At 41.8% G+C, this 16,168-nt stretch overlaps 1 protein-coding gene across 1 annotated transcript in view; it reads right to left on the bottom strand.

The window, feature by feature from the left end:
- Positions 1-16,168, bottom strand: part of LOC120803362 (formin-like protein 13) — a 32,452-nt gene that overhangs the window by 13,169 nt on the left and 3,115 nt on the right. The window contains exons 4-11 of the mRNA XM_040151743.1: positions 15,802-15,975; positions 15,419-15,564; positions 13,313-13,501; positions 12,394-13,024; positions 11,940-12,102; positions 7,211-7,322; positions 4,879-4,969; positions 1,374-1,460 (exon numbers count right to left, since the gene is read on the bottom strand). Coding sequence (XP_040007677.1) covers positions 1,374-1,460; positions 4,879-4,969; positions 7,211-7,322; positions 11,940-12,102; positions 12,394-13,024; positions 13,313-13,501; positions 15,419-15,564; positions 15,802-15,975 — 1,593 coding nt within the window. The remainder of the gene's footprint in view (positions 1-1,373; positions 1,461-4,878; positions 4,970-7,210; positions 7,323-11,939; positions 12,103-12,393; positions 13,025-13,312; positions 13,502-15,418; positions 15,565-15,801; positions 15,976-16,168) is intronic.

Genomic DNA, 16,168 nt, shown 5'->3' with positions numbered 1-16,168 from the left:
TCTGTCAGGTGGCGAGTAAATCCCCCTTAATGTTCAAGCCTTAAGAAGTCTGTCATGTCAGAGAATTGAAGGATTTAAAGTATTCTGCGACAGAGAGGACCCTATCCTCTCGACGTTTGAACATGTTGTACTGTGAGACAGGGACCCCCTACACTGTGGATTATAGATTAGAGAGCCACAAACGTTTTGTCAAAGAGTACCTGCGCACAAATGGCAACCTTTTTTTTTTTTTCAAATCAAATAAATTCAAGGCAGTAGAAAGAGAAACAACATCAGGAAGAAAAAGTCAAGAGTAAATTGAAACTTAATGAAATTGCTAATCTGTCTTGTCAAATCATCTTGCCAGCACGCAATATGTTTGTCTCTGTGTTTTAGACAAAGAAAAATTACTGTCACGGTCAATGGATTACAGTGCCATCATTCTTATCCATTGTTTCTCTTCATACTCAGACAGTCAGCAGACGAGAGATTAGGAGTGAAGCACTGATGCTGAAAGAAACACAAGCTTGGGAGAATCTAATAAAAAATAAAAAATAAAAAATAAAAACACGGGGGAGCTGGGAGGTATTCTTGTCTGACTGCAATATCTTCACATCCTGCAGTCCCCAATGCCAATAAACAACAATCCTCTGTACGAGTGTGAACAATTAGTCTGACTAATGAAGAACCTGGCATGTCTAACTACTTACACTGCACTAGCCTTAAACATTTGTGTGAGTGTGGGTTAAGAAAATGCTAAATTGAGCTTGAAAAAAACGTATATTTAAATTGTAACTCTGTGTATTTTTGTTATTTCATTTTACCTGCATTAATTTAAGAGTGCCTGTCTTTGAAGAAGGTCTAGAACTTCGCAGAATCAAGTTAAATTCATACATTTTTCCACAGCTCTCCCTTGTGAAACCACCAAAGTGGGTTTTCATTGGGTTTCTGATAAAGATAAAAACTTTGTATGTTTTACACCACCTACAGAAAAATGGACGCTGATTTGATTAAGATACATCTTTTCTTCTCTCCATCAAACGAAGAGAGGTGTCTTAAAGTGCCTCTCAAACCTTTCTGTTTTCAAGACACTTAACCATCCACCAAATAGAATGGAAACTGCTTCAGCCACAACTTCAAACATAAAACTCAAACTGGAGGGAAAGCCTTCATGTATTAATGTCAGTTTGTCCCCAAATGTTATTTTCATTTGTGTCTAAAGCCGCGATGTATCTGACCATTAGTATTTGCATTATGGAATAAATTTGCATGTTCGTGTTTCATCACGTGTCCGCGGTTTTAACCTTTTTCAGCTTGTGGGAACGGGCCAGGCTTTAAAATGGCTCAACATCTGATCTTTGAGTCGACTCTGTAGGTGATCTTAGAAAACTCACAGGCTCCAGGTCGTTCATGCTGATCGGAAGCTCCCTCAGAATCAGCAGCAGGTCGAGTTGAGTGCTCAGGTAGGGGATGTTGCACATCTGCATCAGGGAAAAGATGCGAGTATGATAAGCGGTGTGGACACAGAAGAGAGTGCAATTATCACATCATCATACAAGGTATTTCCATGTGATTATTCAGGATAATCTAAAAAGCAGGGCTGCTGGGAGATACAGCCGCTGGATGGCTGCAGCTTGTTCTCACAGACTCCAAGTTCTTTGGCAAGATTACTTCAGGCAAAAGTGGAGTGCTGCGGGCCTGTGGACAGGCTGATTTAACAGAGAAAGCTAAGGCTTGACACCTTGAAACGATTGGCTGAGCTGCCTAGTCGACCTTTGTGTCGGTAATAACCTCTAATAAATCACTCCAAATTGTCAGACCGTCTCGCTCATGCACAGGTACTATCTCTCAAAAGTCAAAGGGCCCTTGGTCTGATGGATAGTTAAGGAGAGCTGTTGGGATTAGTGTTAGAAATTCAGAGCGTATATTTATTTGGCTATTTTTTTTTTTTTTCCCAAATGTCCAAGAATGTGTCATCCTCCACACTCTCGAGTACCATGCTCCGCATCTTGTCACATTTTCTCACACATTTTGAATTTCTAATGGTTAACAGATTCCATGCCAAGGTAACGCAGTTATAATTTAATTCCTCCTGGTACAAAACTGTGTCCACACATTAGTCACTGAGTTTAAAGTAATCACATTCTCAGGTATTTTGCCGACTTTTTTCACAGATCCATGATCACAAACTCTCACGGTCTCCAAATTTGAGACATAAGAGAGAATACGCTCTCGTAGGATTTCTGCTTTGGCAAAGCACAGGATTTAAATTCCCAGTGAAGTGATGACTGGCATGATTAAAGAACATTTCAAAGACCTCCTATACAGAAGTGGTCAAAAGGGTTAGTACCCTTACACTTCAATAAAACAATGCTCCGTTCTTCCTGAATAGTGTTGAAATTAAAAGCTCTTTTGTCGTGCATACCTGCATGCCTTTAGTTTGCCGCAGCATAAAACAAAGAAGCTGTGAAAAGAGCTGAAATCTCGCTCGTTCTACAAAGATCTTCTAAAATGTCCCGGATAAAATTATTGATACCCCGTAGCAGTAGCGATCAATCATTGGGTTGTAGTGACATTTCAAGCTGTCTTCAATTAATATCACAGGTGTCTTCAATCTCATAATCATTCATTCAGACCATTTAAATGGAGAAAAGTACACATTGTGCTGTTTGGTATCCTTGTGTGCATCACACTGAACATGGGCAAGAGAAGGAAAAGAAGAGAGTTGTCTGAGGAGATAAGGAGGGAAATAGTTGCCAAGCATGGTCAAGGTAAAGGCTACAAGACCATCTCCTAGCAGCTTGATGTTCCTGTGACCACACCAGCTAATATTAATTAAGAGGGTTAAGGTCCATGGGACTGTAGCCAACCTCCCTGGACGTGGCCGCGAGAGGAAAACAGAGGGACAGTTTGAATGGAGGAAAAAGAGCCAAGGAAAAATTTAAAACAGAATCTAGCTGACCTCCGAGATCAATTCACAACAGTGTCCATTCGCACCATGCAGTATTTCACTTTCTTTCAGAAAGTGACGTACTGGGTTTCCTTCCTGAGACTCCAGACTCCACTCTTGAAAGAGAAACATAAAAAAGCCCGACTGGTGTTTGCTAAAATGCATGTTAATGGGCCACAGTGCTTCTGGGAGAACTTCCTTTGGACAAATGAAACAAAATTCGAGTTTATAGGTCCCATCAGCTCTATGTTCACAGAAGAAGAAAATGAATCTTTCAAAGAAAAGAATACCACCCACACTGCAAAGCACGGAGGAGACTCGGTTATGTGGTGGGGTTGCTTTGCTGCATTTGGCAGAGGGTGCCTTGAGTCTGAGCAGGGCACAATGAAATCAGAAGATTATCAAGCATTCTGGAGCAAAACATACTGCCCAGTGTCAGAGAGCTCTGTCCCGGCCGCAGGTCACGGCTCCTCCAACAGGACGGTGACCCAAAACATGCATCTGAAAACAGCCAAGAAAGGATGAGAAGAAAAGACTGGACCTCTGAGGTGGCCTGCTATGAGTCCTGATCTCAGTCCAACTGAACGCCTATGGAAAGAGATGAAGCTCACAGTTAGGAGAAGGCAACCATCAAACCTGAGAGAACCGGAGCAGTTTGCTCAAGAAGAATATGATAAACTACCAGTCGAGAAGTGTAGAAATCTCATTAAGAGCTACAAAAAGCGCGTATTGCAGTGATTACCTCGGGAGGGAGCGCTACAAAATAGTAGGTTAAGGTTCAAAATATGTTTGTCCATACCATTTTCATTTGTTGTATTATTTAAAATAATGTTAAATCAAAAATCAAAAGCAACGTGTCTGTTCTATTAAATATAGCACAAAGAATAATATATGCCATTAGTTTTGTCAGTTTCAACTTATCAGAGAAAACTGTGGGGGTTTTTTCTTTCTCTTTTCTTTTCTGAGTGGAAGGATACCAACACTTTTGGCCACGTCTGTACAGTGCAGTGCAAGACGAAACTCTGTGCAAGACACAGAGCAGTGTCTTGCTACACATGAGGGTACGACAGCCTGCAAAGCATGATTAGGATTAGATTGGCTCACTTAAGGCAAAAGTTCACTGCTTCAACACTAATACGGTCTATGGGAATTTATCTTTAATGGCACAAAATTTCTTCTCAGATTCCTGTTTTGTGTCCTCCACGGAAATCCTGCGAGGAAAGTGATTACGGTGTGAACTGTTAGATAATGACAATATTAACATCTTTTAGCAGATACAGTGTTTACCTTGTTCATCATCATAGTATAGTCTGTTAGCCTTGCAAATAGTGTTGCAACTAATGATTGTTCCCATTGTCTAAAATAAAATCCTCGAATTATGATGGTTCATGAAGAATGGGTCAGCCCTTTCATGTTCTCTAATAATGTAAAGGATTTTAGTGGGAGAATGTGTGGAATGACTGAAAACTGTGGAACATTAGATTTTGAAAAAAAAAAAAAGGATTGAGAAATCACCTTGAATCTAAGAAGTTTCGGCTGAACGCATTTCTGTGTCTATTAAGTGCAGTGTTTGAAGACCTTTTGAGGACTGATTATGTTGTGTATTTCCATGAGGCTTCAATAAGAGATGCCACCCTGACTCTTGCGTATGAAATATCTTAACCCCCGGTGTCATCTGTTTCCCCTGCTGCAGCCTTGAGCCAACCACACATGGGTCAGGCGACTGCCCTGCATGGGCTGGAAGGCGATAACCAGATGAATATTGAGGGCTCGTCGCGACACCCGCAGCGTGGGAATTAGGGGACAGGTAATGCACGCTCAGAGAACAGGCCACATGGGCAGGAGTTGCGTGAGGTTCTGCTTTGGTCGGGGTGTTGTTAGTCAAATTGAAAGGGGGTTACAATCTTAACTCTGTGATCCCAATTCTATCCAAATATGGGGAACTGTACCTCCATCATGTACTGGTCAACAATATGCAGCTCTGTCACAGGTCCCCTGTGGGATTTGTACATTTCCACGTCATCCACGGTGGGGACATACCTTGAACATGAAAAGAACAGAACAACATCATTGCTCTTTGTTAGACTCAGACGCTAGTTTTTAAAATACTTAAAGGCCTTGAAAATGTATTTTCTCAACCAGCGTCTCATTAGAAGTGATGGGCTTCTACAAGAGCACACCATGCAAAGTTAGAACAGTTTTGGATAATCCACATAAGACATTTCTTTTGTCTCTTTGTGTGTTGTCCCTTACAAATAAATTAAGAAAGTAATGTAAAGTAAAGTTTAAGTCAAGTTCATTCATTTTGTACTTACTCACAAAAACAGTGTCCGAGGTCTTTAAACCTGCTGTACCTGACTTTTTTTGGCCACTTGGGACCATTGGAAACAAGCAATCACTGACATATTATTACCCTCTAAGTTGATATGGTGAACTTGTAAGCAAACAGTTGCTATTTTACACATCCAGCACATACGCAGCGAGCAACATTATCATTCATTCAAAGTTGTGTTCATGTCCACCTGACGAAACTTAAGTGCAATACTAATTCTTCTTTTTACTCTGTATTTGGTCTCCACCAACTCCTGAGGGAAATATCTGGTTCTTTAGCTGCTAAATGCTCCACTGTGTTCACCAGCTGGTCGCTGACTGTGTCTGTCTGTTGGTTGGTGTTGGGCAGGTTATGTACAGTGGGTTTTTAGAGTCTTTTTTTCTCTGAAAACAGCTTCTGCCAAAACCGAATAACCACCCTCAACAGAAAGAATGGAGAAAAACCTTGGCAACAGTCATAAAAGTAAAGAAACTTTCCTTCCAGAGCTGATGTCTTTAGGTGCCGTAGTTAACATTTTATTGCTGAGAAGAAAGAGAGCATGTTGAAAATGTATGGCCTCCTCCTACGATCTGCTGTATATGGAGAAAGGGATTCGATTTCTACTGCTTGAATATATTCAATCGGCTGTTTATTAGGGTCTCGCACCCAGAGCCCCGTGATAACCTCAGAATCATATTTTTAGGGGATCTCAGAATCAAAGCTCATCTTCTAATTATGTATATTATAATTATGCATATAACGGTATATTTTTTCGCAATCTATATCATTTTACAGTATGTGTAAATGTGAGGAGGAGCAGAGAAAATGTGACTGACATTGATCAGCGGCAGCTGCTGGCATTGTTACCAGCTCTGCTGGTTACAATTGTGCAAACTGTATATGTAGGCTGGTCAATACATGTAAACAAGGCGGTTCAGCTGATCGTCTGCATAATTGAAAAGCCCCATGTATGCCTAAATGATTCCATGTGCGAAATATCTTTCCTTATTTGTCCAAGAAAGAAAAAAAACATACATATAGACTCATAGATTTGTTTTCAAAATTTAAGTTACGATTAGTTATTTTTCTTCTTCTTTCACACGTGCTTTACCCCTTATGTTTTCAGACCTAAAGGGACATCAGAGAAAGGCAAGTGATTAAAAGCCAAGTAGTGCTGGTGGTCTCCGTCAGCTCCCATAAAGCAGTGAGATGCTGATGTGAACAGCCATTTACTCACTTGCACTGAATTTGAACTCCGTCATCTTAAATTGGACCAGTCCTGCTGTCATTTCCACGTGGTCTGACCTCAAACCAAAGGCATTCACTTTTTCATGAGCCCGTCTATGTGCCACTGGAGAAGCACCGGTCATTAATATTGCAGCACCTGTTGGGACTGGTTCCTTCAAGATTGTATTCCTCAGGCTTACGCCACAGCGCATTAAAATATATATTACGTTTTCATAGAATAAATAAAATCCTCCACACAGTACATTAGATCACTCTTGCCTTCCAGGGGGGTCAGCATCCAGGGCCACTGAGTAAACTGCAGGTAAAAATCAGGAAGCATTTTACCCGCTCTCCATGTTGTATTCCCGAGGGCATGTCAACAGTTTCCATCTCCACAAATAACCCGAAATAAAACTTTTATTAGTAAGCTACTCTGGTAAAAGGTTCTGGCATCTGCTCTTTAGTATTAGAACAGTGTGCGTCCCCCTCACATGAATTGGCAGTGGTTCCCCCCGTTTCACTTCGTCCTAACTGTACCATACACTCGCAACCCCTCGTTGTTGATTTTTTTTTGCGAGGCTGCTAGTTTCCAAAGGTCTTGCCTCTGCCAGTGAAAACACACATCAACCGCCCATGGACTCTGGCACAGAAAGTCATTCACCTCTCAGCTTCAGTTGTGAAACAATAAAGAATGAATACAAATCAGCGTTTTATTTATTTTTTTTTTTGGCACAAAGTCATACCTCCTCAGAGAGGTGATGTGCTCATCAGACAGGCCTCCATCTTCCTCGTTAACGATGAACAGTTTGTCCTTCAGCTCTCCCGGCTGCACCGGAAAACTTTTGAGGAAAATGTCTAGAAGAAGAATAGACTGGAAAAAGTCAACACACTCAACGGTACATGAAAGTTCTCCTCTTGACAGATAGTCTTATCCTGCGATGAAATGACTCAAAAAGCATTGTGAAGACAAAGGGTCCTTTGCTTAATTACTTTCCCCCCAATGCCTGAGGGAAATTCACAAATTTGCATTCTATCAAGACAAAGCTGAGGTGATTTTTTTCCTGTTTTATAGAAAATGCCACTGCATTATTCAGGAGCTGAGAGAAGCATTCATTAGGAGCCTGCTTCAGGAATTTTAGACATGTATGTAAAATACATTGTGAATTATACAAAATATAGTTACTTGAGCCTGTTAGATGCTCAAGCATTGTTCGGTTGACAAAATTTTCTTTTCCTTTCGGAAGTATCACATCCAACTTTCTTTAGTTAAGTTGTGTGGTTGTCAACTAACTTGCATTCAAAACTTTTTTTTTTATTTGTCTGCAAGTTGTTCTTGCAAGTTGTATCCTGTTTGTTTAATCTGTATAAAAACCAACAAGTAAAAAAACTACTGTTACTGACCAGTTCCAGCACATAACTCAGTGTAAAACCGCAACTTGACCGCAGCTCGTTTTTACACGTCAGTTTTTGACCAGAATAGAACAAATGCGATATAACACGTTAACTGGTAGGCAGATTTTGTTACCTCTGGACAGACTCAAAATAGCTGTTTCCCCGTTTCCACTCTTTATTCTAAGATAAGCTCCAGTTTCATATTGAACAGACAGACGTGAGAGCGGTATCACTCTTCTCATCAAACTCTCTGCAAGAAAGTGGATAAACAAATTTCCGAAAATGCCAAACTATTCCTTTGACAGTCCATAGAGGTTTACTTGAGCACTTTCAATCCAAAATAGTGAGTCAAATGTTCTGTTACTTACTAAAAATCATCAGACTGATGAGCTGCAATCAACACGTCTCTAAATCCTTGACAGTGAAGACCTGACACATTAATTCCCTCGCTACAACTAACAGACGCTTTCTGTGTCACATTTTCAAATGAGGAAAACACAACATCAAATGTCCAAAACAATGTTGAGCGCTACTAGTGTCCTCAAGCATGAAGGGACAGGCTGTCTGATCTGGCCTGCGCAGAAAAAAAAACACACAAGTGCAAATCAAGCCCTTTGTTGACTGGCACTCAGACAAACTGGGCATTGCCCTGGAAAATTAAAGCGTGGAGACGGAGAGTGTGTCCAACTGGGTGCAGGAATCCACGGGTGTACTTTTAATTAGGAGTGCGACATTTCCAGTCATTAAATAGCCAGCATGCACCGGGGCTCTCAAGGTAAATAACCATATTAGTCAGACAAATGTTCTAAACGGAAATGCGCTATGGTCATTCCAAACCACAGTGGATCTCATCCAGTGGGGGAAATATTTGCTCCAGATCCATACTTGAGTACATTTTTAGGGTATTTGTACTTCACTTGAGTATATCCATTTTATGCTACTTTATTCTTCTACTCCACTTCATGTCAGAGTGAAAAGACTGTACTTAAAAAAGATTTTACATAAAAAAAACACATATCAGTTTACTTAAAATAAATAAACTGATAACTTCATTGGCTTGTTTTTGGCTTGTGTCTAGTTAGGGCCTCTCTTCAGCAAGTTCCGCCGTTTGTGCAACAGAATTTTGTTTATTTCTTCTTTTCCAGTCACCGTCTCACAACCCCTCAGATTTATTTTGTTACCCTTTGGAGGGGCCGGACCACTGAAGTTAAAACTGGTTAAAACCAGCGCCGCCTCACTCAGCTTCAACAGTAAGTTGCTGCTTACATGTTGATCCATCGGTAGAAACAGTGAGTAATATAATATTTGATAATATAACAGTCACAGGGGGCATTTTCCTGGAGAATAAATGATTTTACTTTAAGTGCATTGTGCTGCAAATACCTCTATACTTTTACTTTAGTAGGATTTTGAATGCAGGAGTTCTCCTTGTTATGGAGTACTTTTACCTTGTTTTTTGGTACTTCTACTCAATTAAAGGATGTGAGCACTTCTTCCGCCACTGATCTCATCAAAGGTTACGGGTGACTCCGGCATATTGCAGAAGCCATTCTGAGTGAAGCCATTTCATTTCATTTCATTAGACTGCATTAAAACCGATTTAGATGCTGCGGTGGCATGCGGAGAAGAGCCAGTCACAGCCATTAGTGTTGCAGAATCCCGTCACCACACGCACATCCACACACAAACTTTATGTGTCTGTCTTTCATCTGCTCTGTAGGTATTTTTCGACAGAGTGCAATCAAAAATATCAGTATGAGCTACAATCTCGTTGTCAAAGGTCTTTCGGATTCCCGTGGAGCACTCAAAACACTACAAACGGATCACACGGATCATTACGGTGTTGCCCTATGGGCTCTAGACGCAGCTGATGTTCTCGCTTGCCCACAAGGATCATGCTGATTACCAGAGGAAACCACTCAAAGCCGCAGTGCAACACTAACACAGCCACCTGCTCAAGCCCAGCTCCATCTGCCTCAGTATGTAACCGCAAACACTGTTTTTAAAGTCACTCTGGATGAGGTAAGAGCGCCGGCTTCATGCCTGATACAAATTAACAGTTCCGAGTTTGCTCGTCAATTATTGATCACATACTTCATTCATATGTGATATTATCTGATGGAGGTGGAGTCTGAGTCTCCGCTGAGCTGGTGCCGTCCTTGTAAAAACAAGGCGAGCTTTCGCATGCACACCGGCTCCCAGCGGAATGGGATCGGCTGAATAAAAAGTGTGGCAAAGAATGAGATATGAGCTGAATAAACAGCAGGAATTTAGGGAGGTTTGTGGTGGTAAACATGCAAACAAGCGCAGGGAGGGTGTGTGTGAGTGTGCGAGGGATGCCAAGAGATAGACAGAGCAGGAGAGACAGAGAAGTCCTATTAACAGTTGTTTTGTTCTGTTTTTTTTTCATATCTGGCTTCACTGAGAACTGAATCCTAGGGGAGTTCCTGTGTTTTTCTAGTGTAAACAGGCAGAAGGCAGGCTGGACTGATTGTGTTCTGTTTTTATTACCAAAAAAAAAAAGCTTGTATTGATTAAAACGTCCCCTTAAAGTCGGATCCAAAATGCAGTGGTGGAATGCGTGTTTTTTTTTATTCATGTGCTGGACTAAAGTCAAATTGAGGCACTCGCTCTTTACTTGATTATTTCTATTTTGTACTGCTTCGTACTTGTACTCCACTACACTTTAGAGGGAAATATTTTTACTCCAGTACATTTATTCACAGCCATAGTTACTTGTTACTTTGCGGCTTAAGATTTTACATACAAAATAAATAATTTTAATGTTTATTAAATTATTTCTGTATTTGCATTTTGTGTTACTTTAGAAAACTTATGAGCTTATAAAATATGATCTAATAACATAATATATAAAAGTAAAATCAAAGGTTTTTTCTGAATACTTTTCCTTTTGGTACTTTAAGTACAATTTGCTGGTAATACCTACATACTTTTACTTAAGTGGCATTTCCAACGAGGGACTTTTCCTCGCAACTGAGCCTTTTTATCTCGCAGCATTGCTTCTTCTACCCAAGTAAAGGATCTGAACACTTCCTCCACCCCTGCTGAAATGTCACTTTCTATTGTGGCGTCACCGGGACCAAAGCAGGACAGGCAGCAAGACAGAGAGTCTCCTTTGTTCTTCAAATGTCTAAATTTTTCTAAAACTCGAAGCAGAAGAGATGCACGGCCTTGGGCGCAGGCCGTCATCACTCAGCCCCTGCTCCTGACACGACCAAAGTTTCCAGGTCAGGGAGGAGAACAGACTCCGAATGCTAGTGAAATCGCTGTCGCTGTCGCTCAGATCCCCTATTCATATTTCATGAACGTGTGAACTCTAATTACGTTGCCAGTCTGCACATTCACTCTGATTCCATGTAGCAGCCCACCGCCACATCTGTATCGCTTCACAGTGTCTGTGCCTCTTGGAGGACCTACGGAGAGGAAGCCTCTGCAGTGCTCTCCCCTGGCTTGGGTCTTGAAATGTACAACCCAAATACACTCAGTTAATCAAAAGTGAAAAGCCATTAGATAAGAAATAGAATATGCTCCACTTCTCAATTGCTCTGCCGCTTGCATGGGCAGCTGTGGCACCGCTGGATTGGTGACACACTGCCCCCTGCAGACGTATGTGAGGAACATCCGTCTATCTGCTTTACAGCTGCTGTGACATCTTTACAGTCTCGGCCATTATTCTAAAAAGAGCAAAATGGCAGCGTTTATAGGCCGTCCCCTAAGAGGCCTCTCTGGTCAGCTTCCTTTTTAATTGGGCAATTAAAGTCTAATTTATGAAAACCAAAGGCCCGACATTAACACTGGTTCTGCGGTGGTTACTCTTTCTATGTGGTGCTTCCCTCTGGTGGTTGTGAAAAGTGGAGCTTATTTCACACCACCACTGCTAACTCACTGAGGGAATAAGAGACTTTATTTGGCTCCTCGTTACAACGTGGAAATTGCACTTATCATTTTGATGAGAAAGTCTTAACTCCTTCTACTAAATTCCCCAAAATTGCCTGTTGCAGCAGACACTGTTTATAAGCAACTTTGCCGCAACAACATATTCATTGTTGAGCTACTCACTGAAGTTGTGTGCAATCTTCTGGTTGAGCATAATATGCTGCGTATTACTCTGTTCAGCCACACCAAACGTCCCCGGATCTTTGACGGCAAATTGCTCGTATAAGCGCGATGTGTCGATTTCAACCCTCCCGGTGACTTCTTGTATCCAAAATGATTTTGCAATCTGCCGAGAAACAAATGAATTCAGCACAGAGACAACTCCATTTCATTATGAGGAAATCGATGTTAACATTACAAAAGGAACAACACCGGAGAGGCAATAACTGACAGACAAAACAAAGAATAATTCCCAACAAAGACGCAATATGAGGAATAATGACGAGAACCTAAGCTGAAACTGACCTTTCTGTGTTTTACTAATGAGACCCTTTATAAGTTTTATACTTGATTGTGAAAATATGGTAATTTTGTGTCGTCTGATGAATAAAGTTTTGAGTTAAAATGACAGTGTTACCTTCTCTGAGCCAACTAGGTCCCAGTGGAAAGCCTTGGTGCGGGGTTTTCTTGAATTTGTCTTCAGTTTGAAGGGTAAAGGTGGGGCGGCCGGGATCCTCGGGGGCGGAGGCCCTTTCACAACCGACGAGCCTGGCTCATGTTTAAGAGACTCTGGGACTGTGGAGGAGGATGTGCGGGGAGCATGGGAGGTTGAGGTCGGAGGAGAGGTGGCCGATGATAAAGGAAGAACACTGGGAGAGGTTGGTGACGGGACGGGAGGCAAAAGTTCAGGTCCAGTCATTTGAGCGGCAGCCTTCCCAGTGCTTCGAGGTTCAGGAACAGGCTTTGTATAATCAGCTGATAAACGATCTCCGCTGCTGGGAGCGGGATCTGCATTTGCATAATCAACTGGAGGACAAATTATAGTCCCACTGCCAAATCCACCACTTGACTCAAACTCTGTCTTGGCGTCCTCTGCTTCTTCGGCTATGCTGAGATGTCGTTGAGACTCTGTTTCCACAAACGTGTGTTCGCCCCTGGACTTCCGCTTCCAGTCTGAACACAGTTTGTCAATTGCATGGACCCAAGCATCTCGCTCCCTCTGGACGGCCCCTTGGGCACTGGTTTGATCTGACACAGGCACCTTGAACCTGCAATAAATAAAAAACATTAAACTCAGCTTCCATTATTAGCAGAGATAGGTCTTGTAATTAACACCTTAGGCGAATACAGTATTTATGACTTTATCACTCTAACAGGGCTGCACCATAACGGCTACAATAAAAATAAATGCATTGCATTTAAGAGCCTGCCGACTGAAATTACACACTATTACATGGCTGTAAATGAATCTGAAAAGAAACACGGCGGATGTGATGAACAGAATTCGTTAACCCCTTGCTGCTGTGATATTTCCTCAATAATCGTCACCCACTCACCGGTACTCATTTTTGTGGGTGACCAGGGTGAAAGTGTCCAAGCTGTGGGGTTTCCGTACGCCGGTGTCGCCGTCTGACAGGTGGATCACAGTGGACACGGGCACCGGGGATGTCGCCTCACCGTCAGCGGGGCCTCGACTCCTGAAGGGGACCAGGGTGAGCTGGCCTGGGTGAAGCTGGACCTCATATCTGGAACAAGAAGGAGTAATGTGTGCTATAAACCACGACAGCACCTGAGCTGTGTCCAAACTGTTTCTGCAGTTAGTGCATTTGAAACCCATGTACGTTTTTATACAAACAGAACATGATGCAACAAGAGCACCAATGGACGCCAATCAATCTGTGACTTTCTAATGCCACTGTCACTTCACCGTTACAAAGAGATAACACAATGTTTCACCAAAGACATTTTGGGAAACACGCTCATTTGTTTTCATGCAGTAAGTTGGTCAGATGAGAAAATTAGCACCGCTCTTATATCTGACCATTATGGTGCTAAAGCCAGGAGGCGGTTAGCTTAGCTTATCTTAGCGAAAGAACTGGAAACACTGGGAAAAAGCTAACTTGGCTCTTTCCAAAGGTAAGAAAATCTGCCTACCAGCACCTTTAAAGATCACTAATAACACCTTATTGTTGTGGGTAGTGTGTGAGGAAACAGGGGAGAGGACCCAGCTATAGACTCACAACCGGCACAGGTTCCGTTAGAGGAGCTCTACTTAAAAAGATGGTTCACAACAGGCTTCCGGGTGCAGGCGGCAGCTCGGAACTGCAGATGGCGGGTAGCAGGTGATTCCCAGAGTCTAGGATCCAGAGCAAGTAGAGGTACAGATGCTGATGCTGATAGAGATACAGACCCGGGTAATCGCTGGGATGCAAAGGCGTAACATTGACGATCGGTCGGGGTGCAGGTAGAAATGAACTGGAATAAACGCTGAGGGGGGTGAGTGGGGAATGGGGAACAGGTGAGCAGGTGGATGTGGCAAGGAGGTGACTGTTGTATGGGGAGTTTTGTGCTGGAACTGTGTCTTGGCTAGGCGTAGTGACTATCCTTTAACATTTTGGTCTTTATACATATTAAACAAACAAGAATGAGTTAATTGGTGAGTTCTAGAGGTGCTTTGAGGTGCTTTTTTTTTTTTTTTACCTTTGGACAGAGCCATGTTAGCCATTCCTCCCTGTCTTTATGATCAGCTTAGCTTGGTCCAACTTTATATTTAGTGTACAGACATGAGAGTGGTATCAATTTTTTCATCAACTTTCAGCAAGAAAGCTGGAAGCATATTTATAAAATATACTAAACTATTGTAATGTTTCACAGCTGTGCACTGCCCTGTGTGACAACAAGCCTTTTTCATCATGCACACTGACTTTTTGAGTATACTTAAAGTCCTCTTCAAGTCAAAACTGTGCTGTGCGTATTGTAACGTCACTTGAGCTTCACTGTGCAGACTGCCCAATGTGCAGAGTTTGATACTAGAAGGCTGTTTTCACATTCATCTGACGAAGGGGGAAAGTTTCTCTACGATCACCTAAAATCCGGGTTTAATCACAACTAGTTTGAAACAAGTTTGAACACAAGTGTGATATGGAAACTTGAGGCCACCAGTGCACACACACTGAGAATGGACTTTTTAGGGTGGTGGGAGATATCTTGTGTCTAGGTCTTTTTGAAAGATTTTGAAATGAAACGTGTTTGAATATTCATAGATTCTGGATTTTCAATGAGGCAGAATGAGGAGGTGCAATTTTAAGAATTTTTAACTAGTTAATTGAACTTTTTTGTGGAAAAATATTGTATTAAACACATAATTCAAAGCCGAATTTAAAAAAAAAAATGTCTGGAGGCGATTTTTAATTTTGTCAGTTCTCCAGTGTGATCACAATATAAACTCAAGACCTGCTTAAAATTCATATGTAGTATGGAAGTGAACCACAGTCCTGAGTTATGTCTTCATAAGATTTATGAAGTTAAATCACAGTATTCATTTGTAACTGAGACTGTGGGTCTAAATGTGTACCCACAAATCATCTCTCATCACTGGCTGCACATCGGTTGCGTAGCTGTTGTATTATATCAGTGCTACTATAATAAGGACACATCCGTACTTCACCCATCTGAGTGACGCCAGGCCTCCTCTGTGTAGCAGCAAGACGCCTTCCCGAAGGCTCTGGGTTGCCTGAGGCTGCTGATGAGTTTCTGCAGCATCACTGTATATGTTCCCGTAAATGATTTGATTCACAAGTTGCATCATCTGTTCATCAAAAAGAAAAGAAAAAAAATCACCGGCATTGAAAAAAAAGTCCCAGCGAAAGCATCGATAACAACTGGTCGCAAAAGAATGCAAAAATACATCATTCCTCGTCTTAACTATAACTGTTCAACTGCCTCTTAACTTTTATGTGAACAACAGGCCCAAAAGAGTTGTACGCAGTATAAATGGCTGTTTGCCACATACTGGCTCATTTTTATTGTTTAAGTATAAATTCACCTCGTGTTTGTCCTCCAGGGATGTGGCCTCCAATTCGTAATCGTGATGTCCTTTAAAGGAAATGGAGAACCTGGACCCGACTCCATCGTCACAACTCTTGACCATGGAGAAGGGAAGTTGTCGCTTGATGATGCCTTTCTCTATGCTGCATAGCATTTTGGTCTTGAAGTCAATCTGGATGGTCATATTGACAGTTTTTAAGTCAGAGTACTAGTGCATGAGTACGGCATATACAGTCATTTGCCGGTTTATCAGGTAAAACTAATGCAGTAATACAACAGTCCTGCTACAAATCCTACCTTCACGAAGGTCATAATATCTAATGTTCTACTGAAACTGTAGAAAACTGCAGAGGGGCTGACTCAGC

Source organism: Xiphias gladius, chromosome 18 (genome assembly GCF_016859285.1).
Source record: "Xiphias gladius isolate SHS-SW01 ecotype Sanya breed wild chromosome 18, ASM1685928v1, whole genome shotgun sequence".
Lineage (NCBI taxonomy): Eukaryota > Metazoa > Chordata > Actinopteri > Istiophoriformes > Xiphiidae > Xiphias > Xiphias gladius.
The sequence above is the reverse complement of the archived record's forward strand: the minus strand, read 5'-3'. Positions and strand labels throughout refer to the sequence as shown.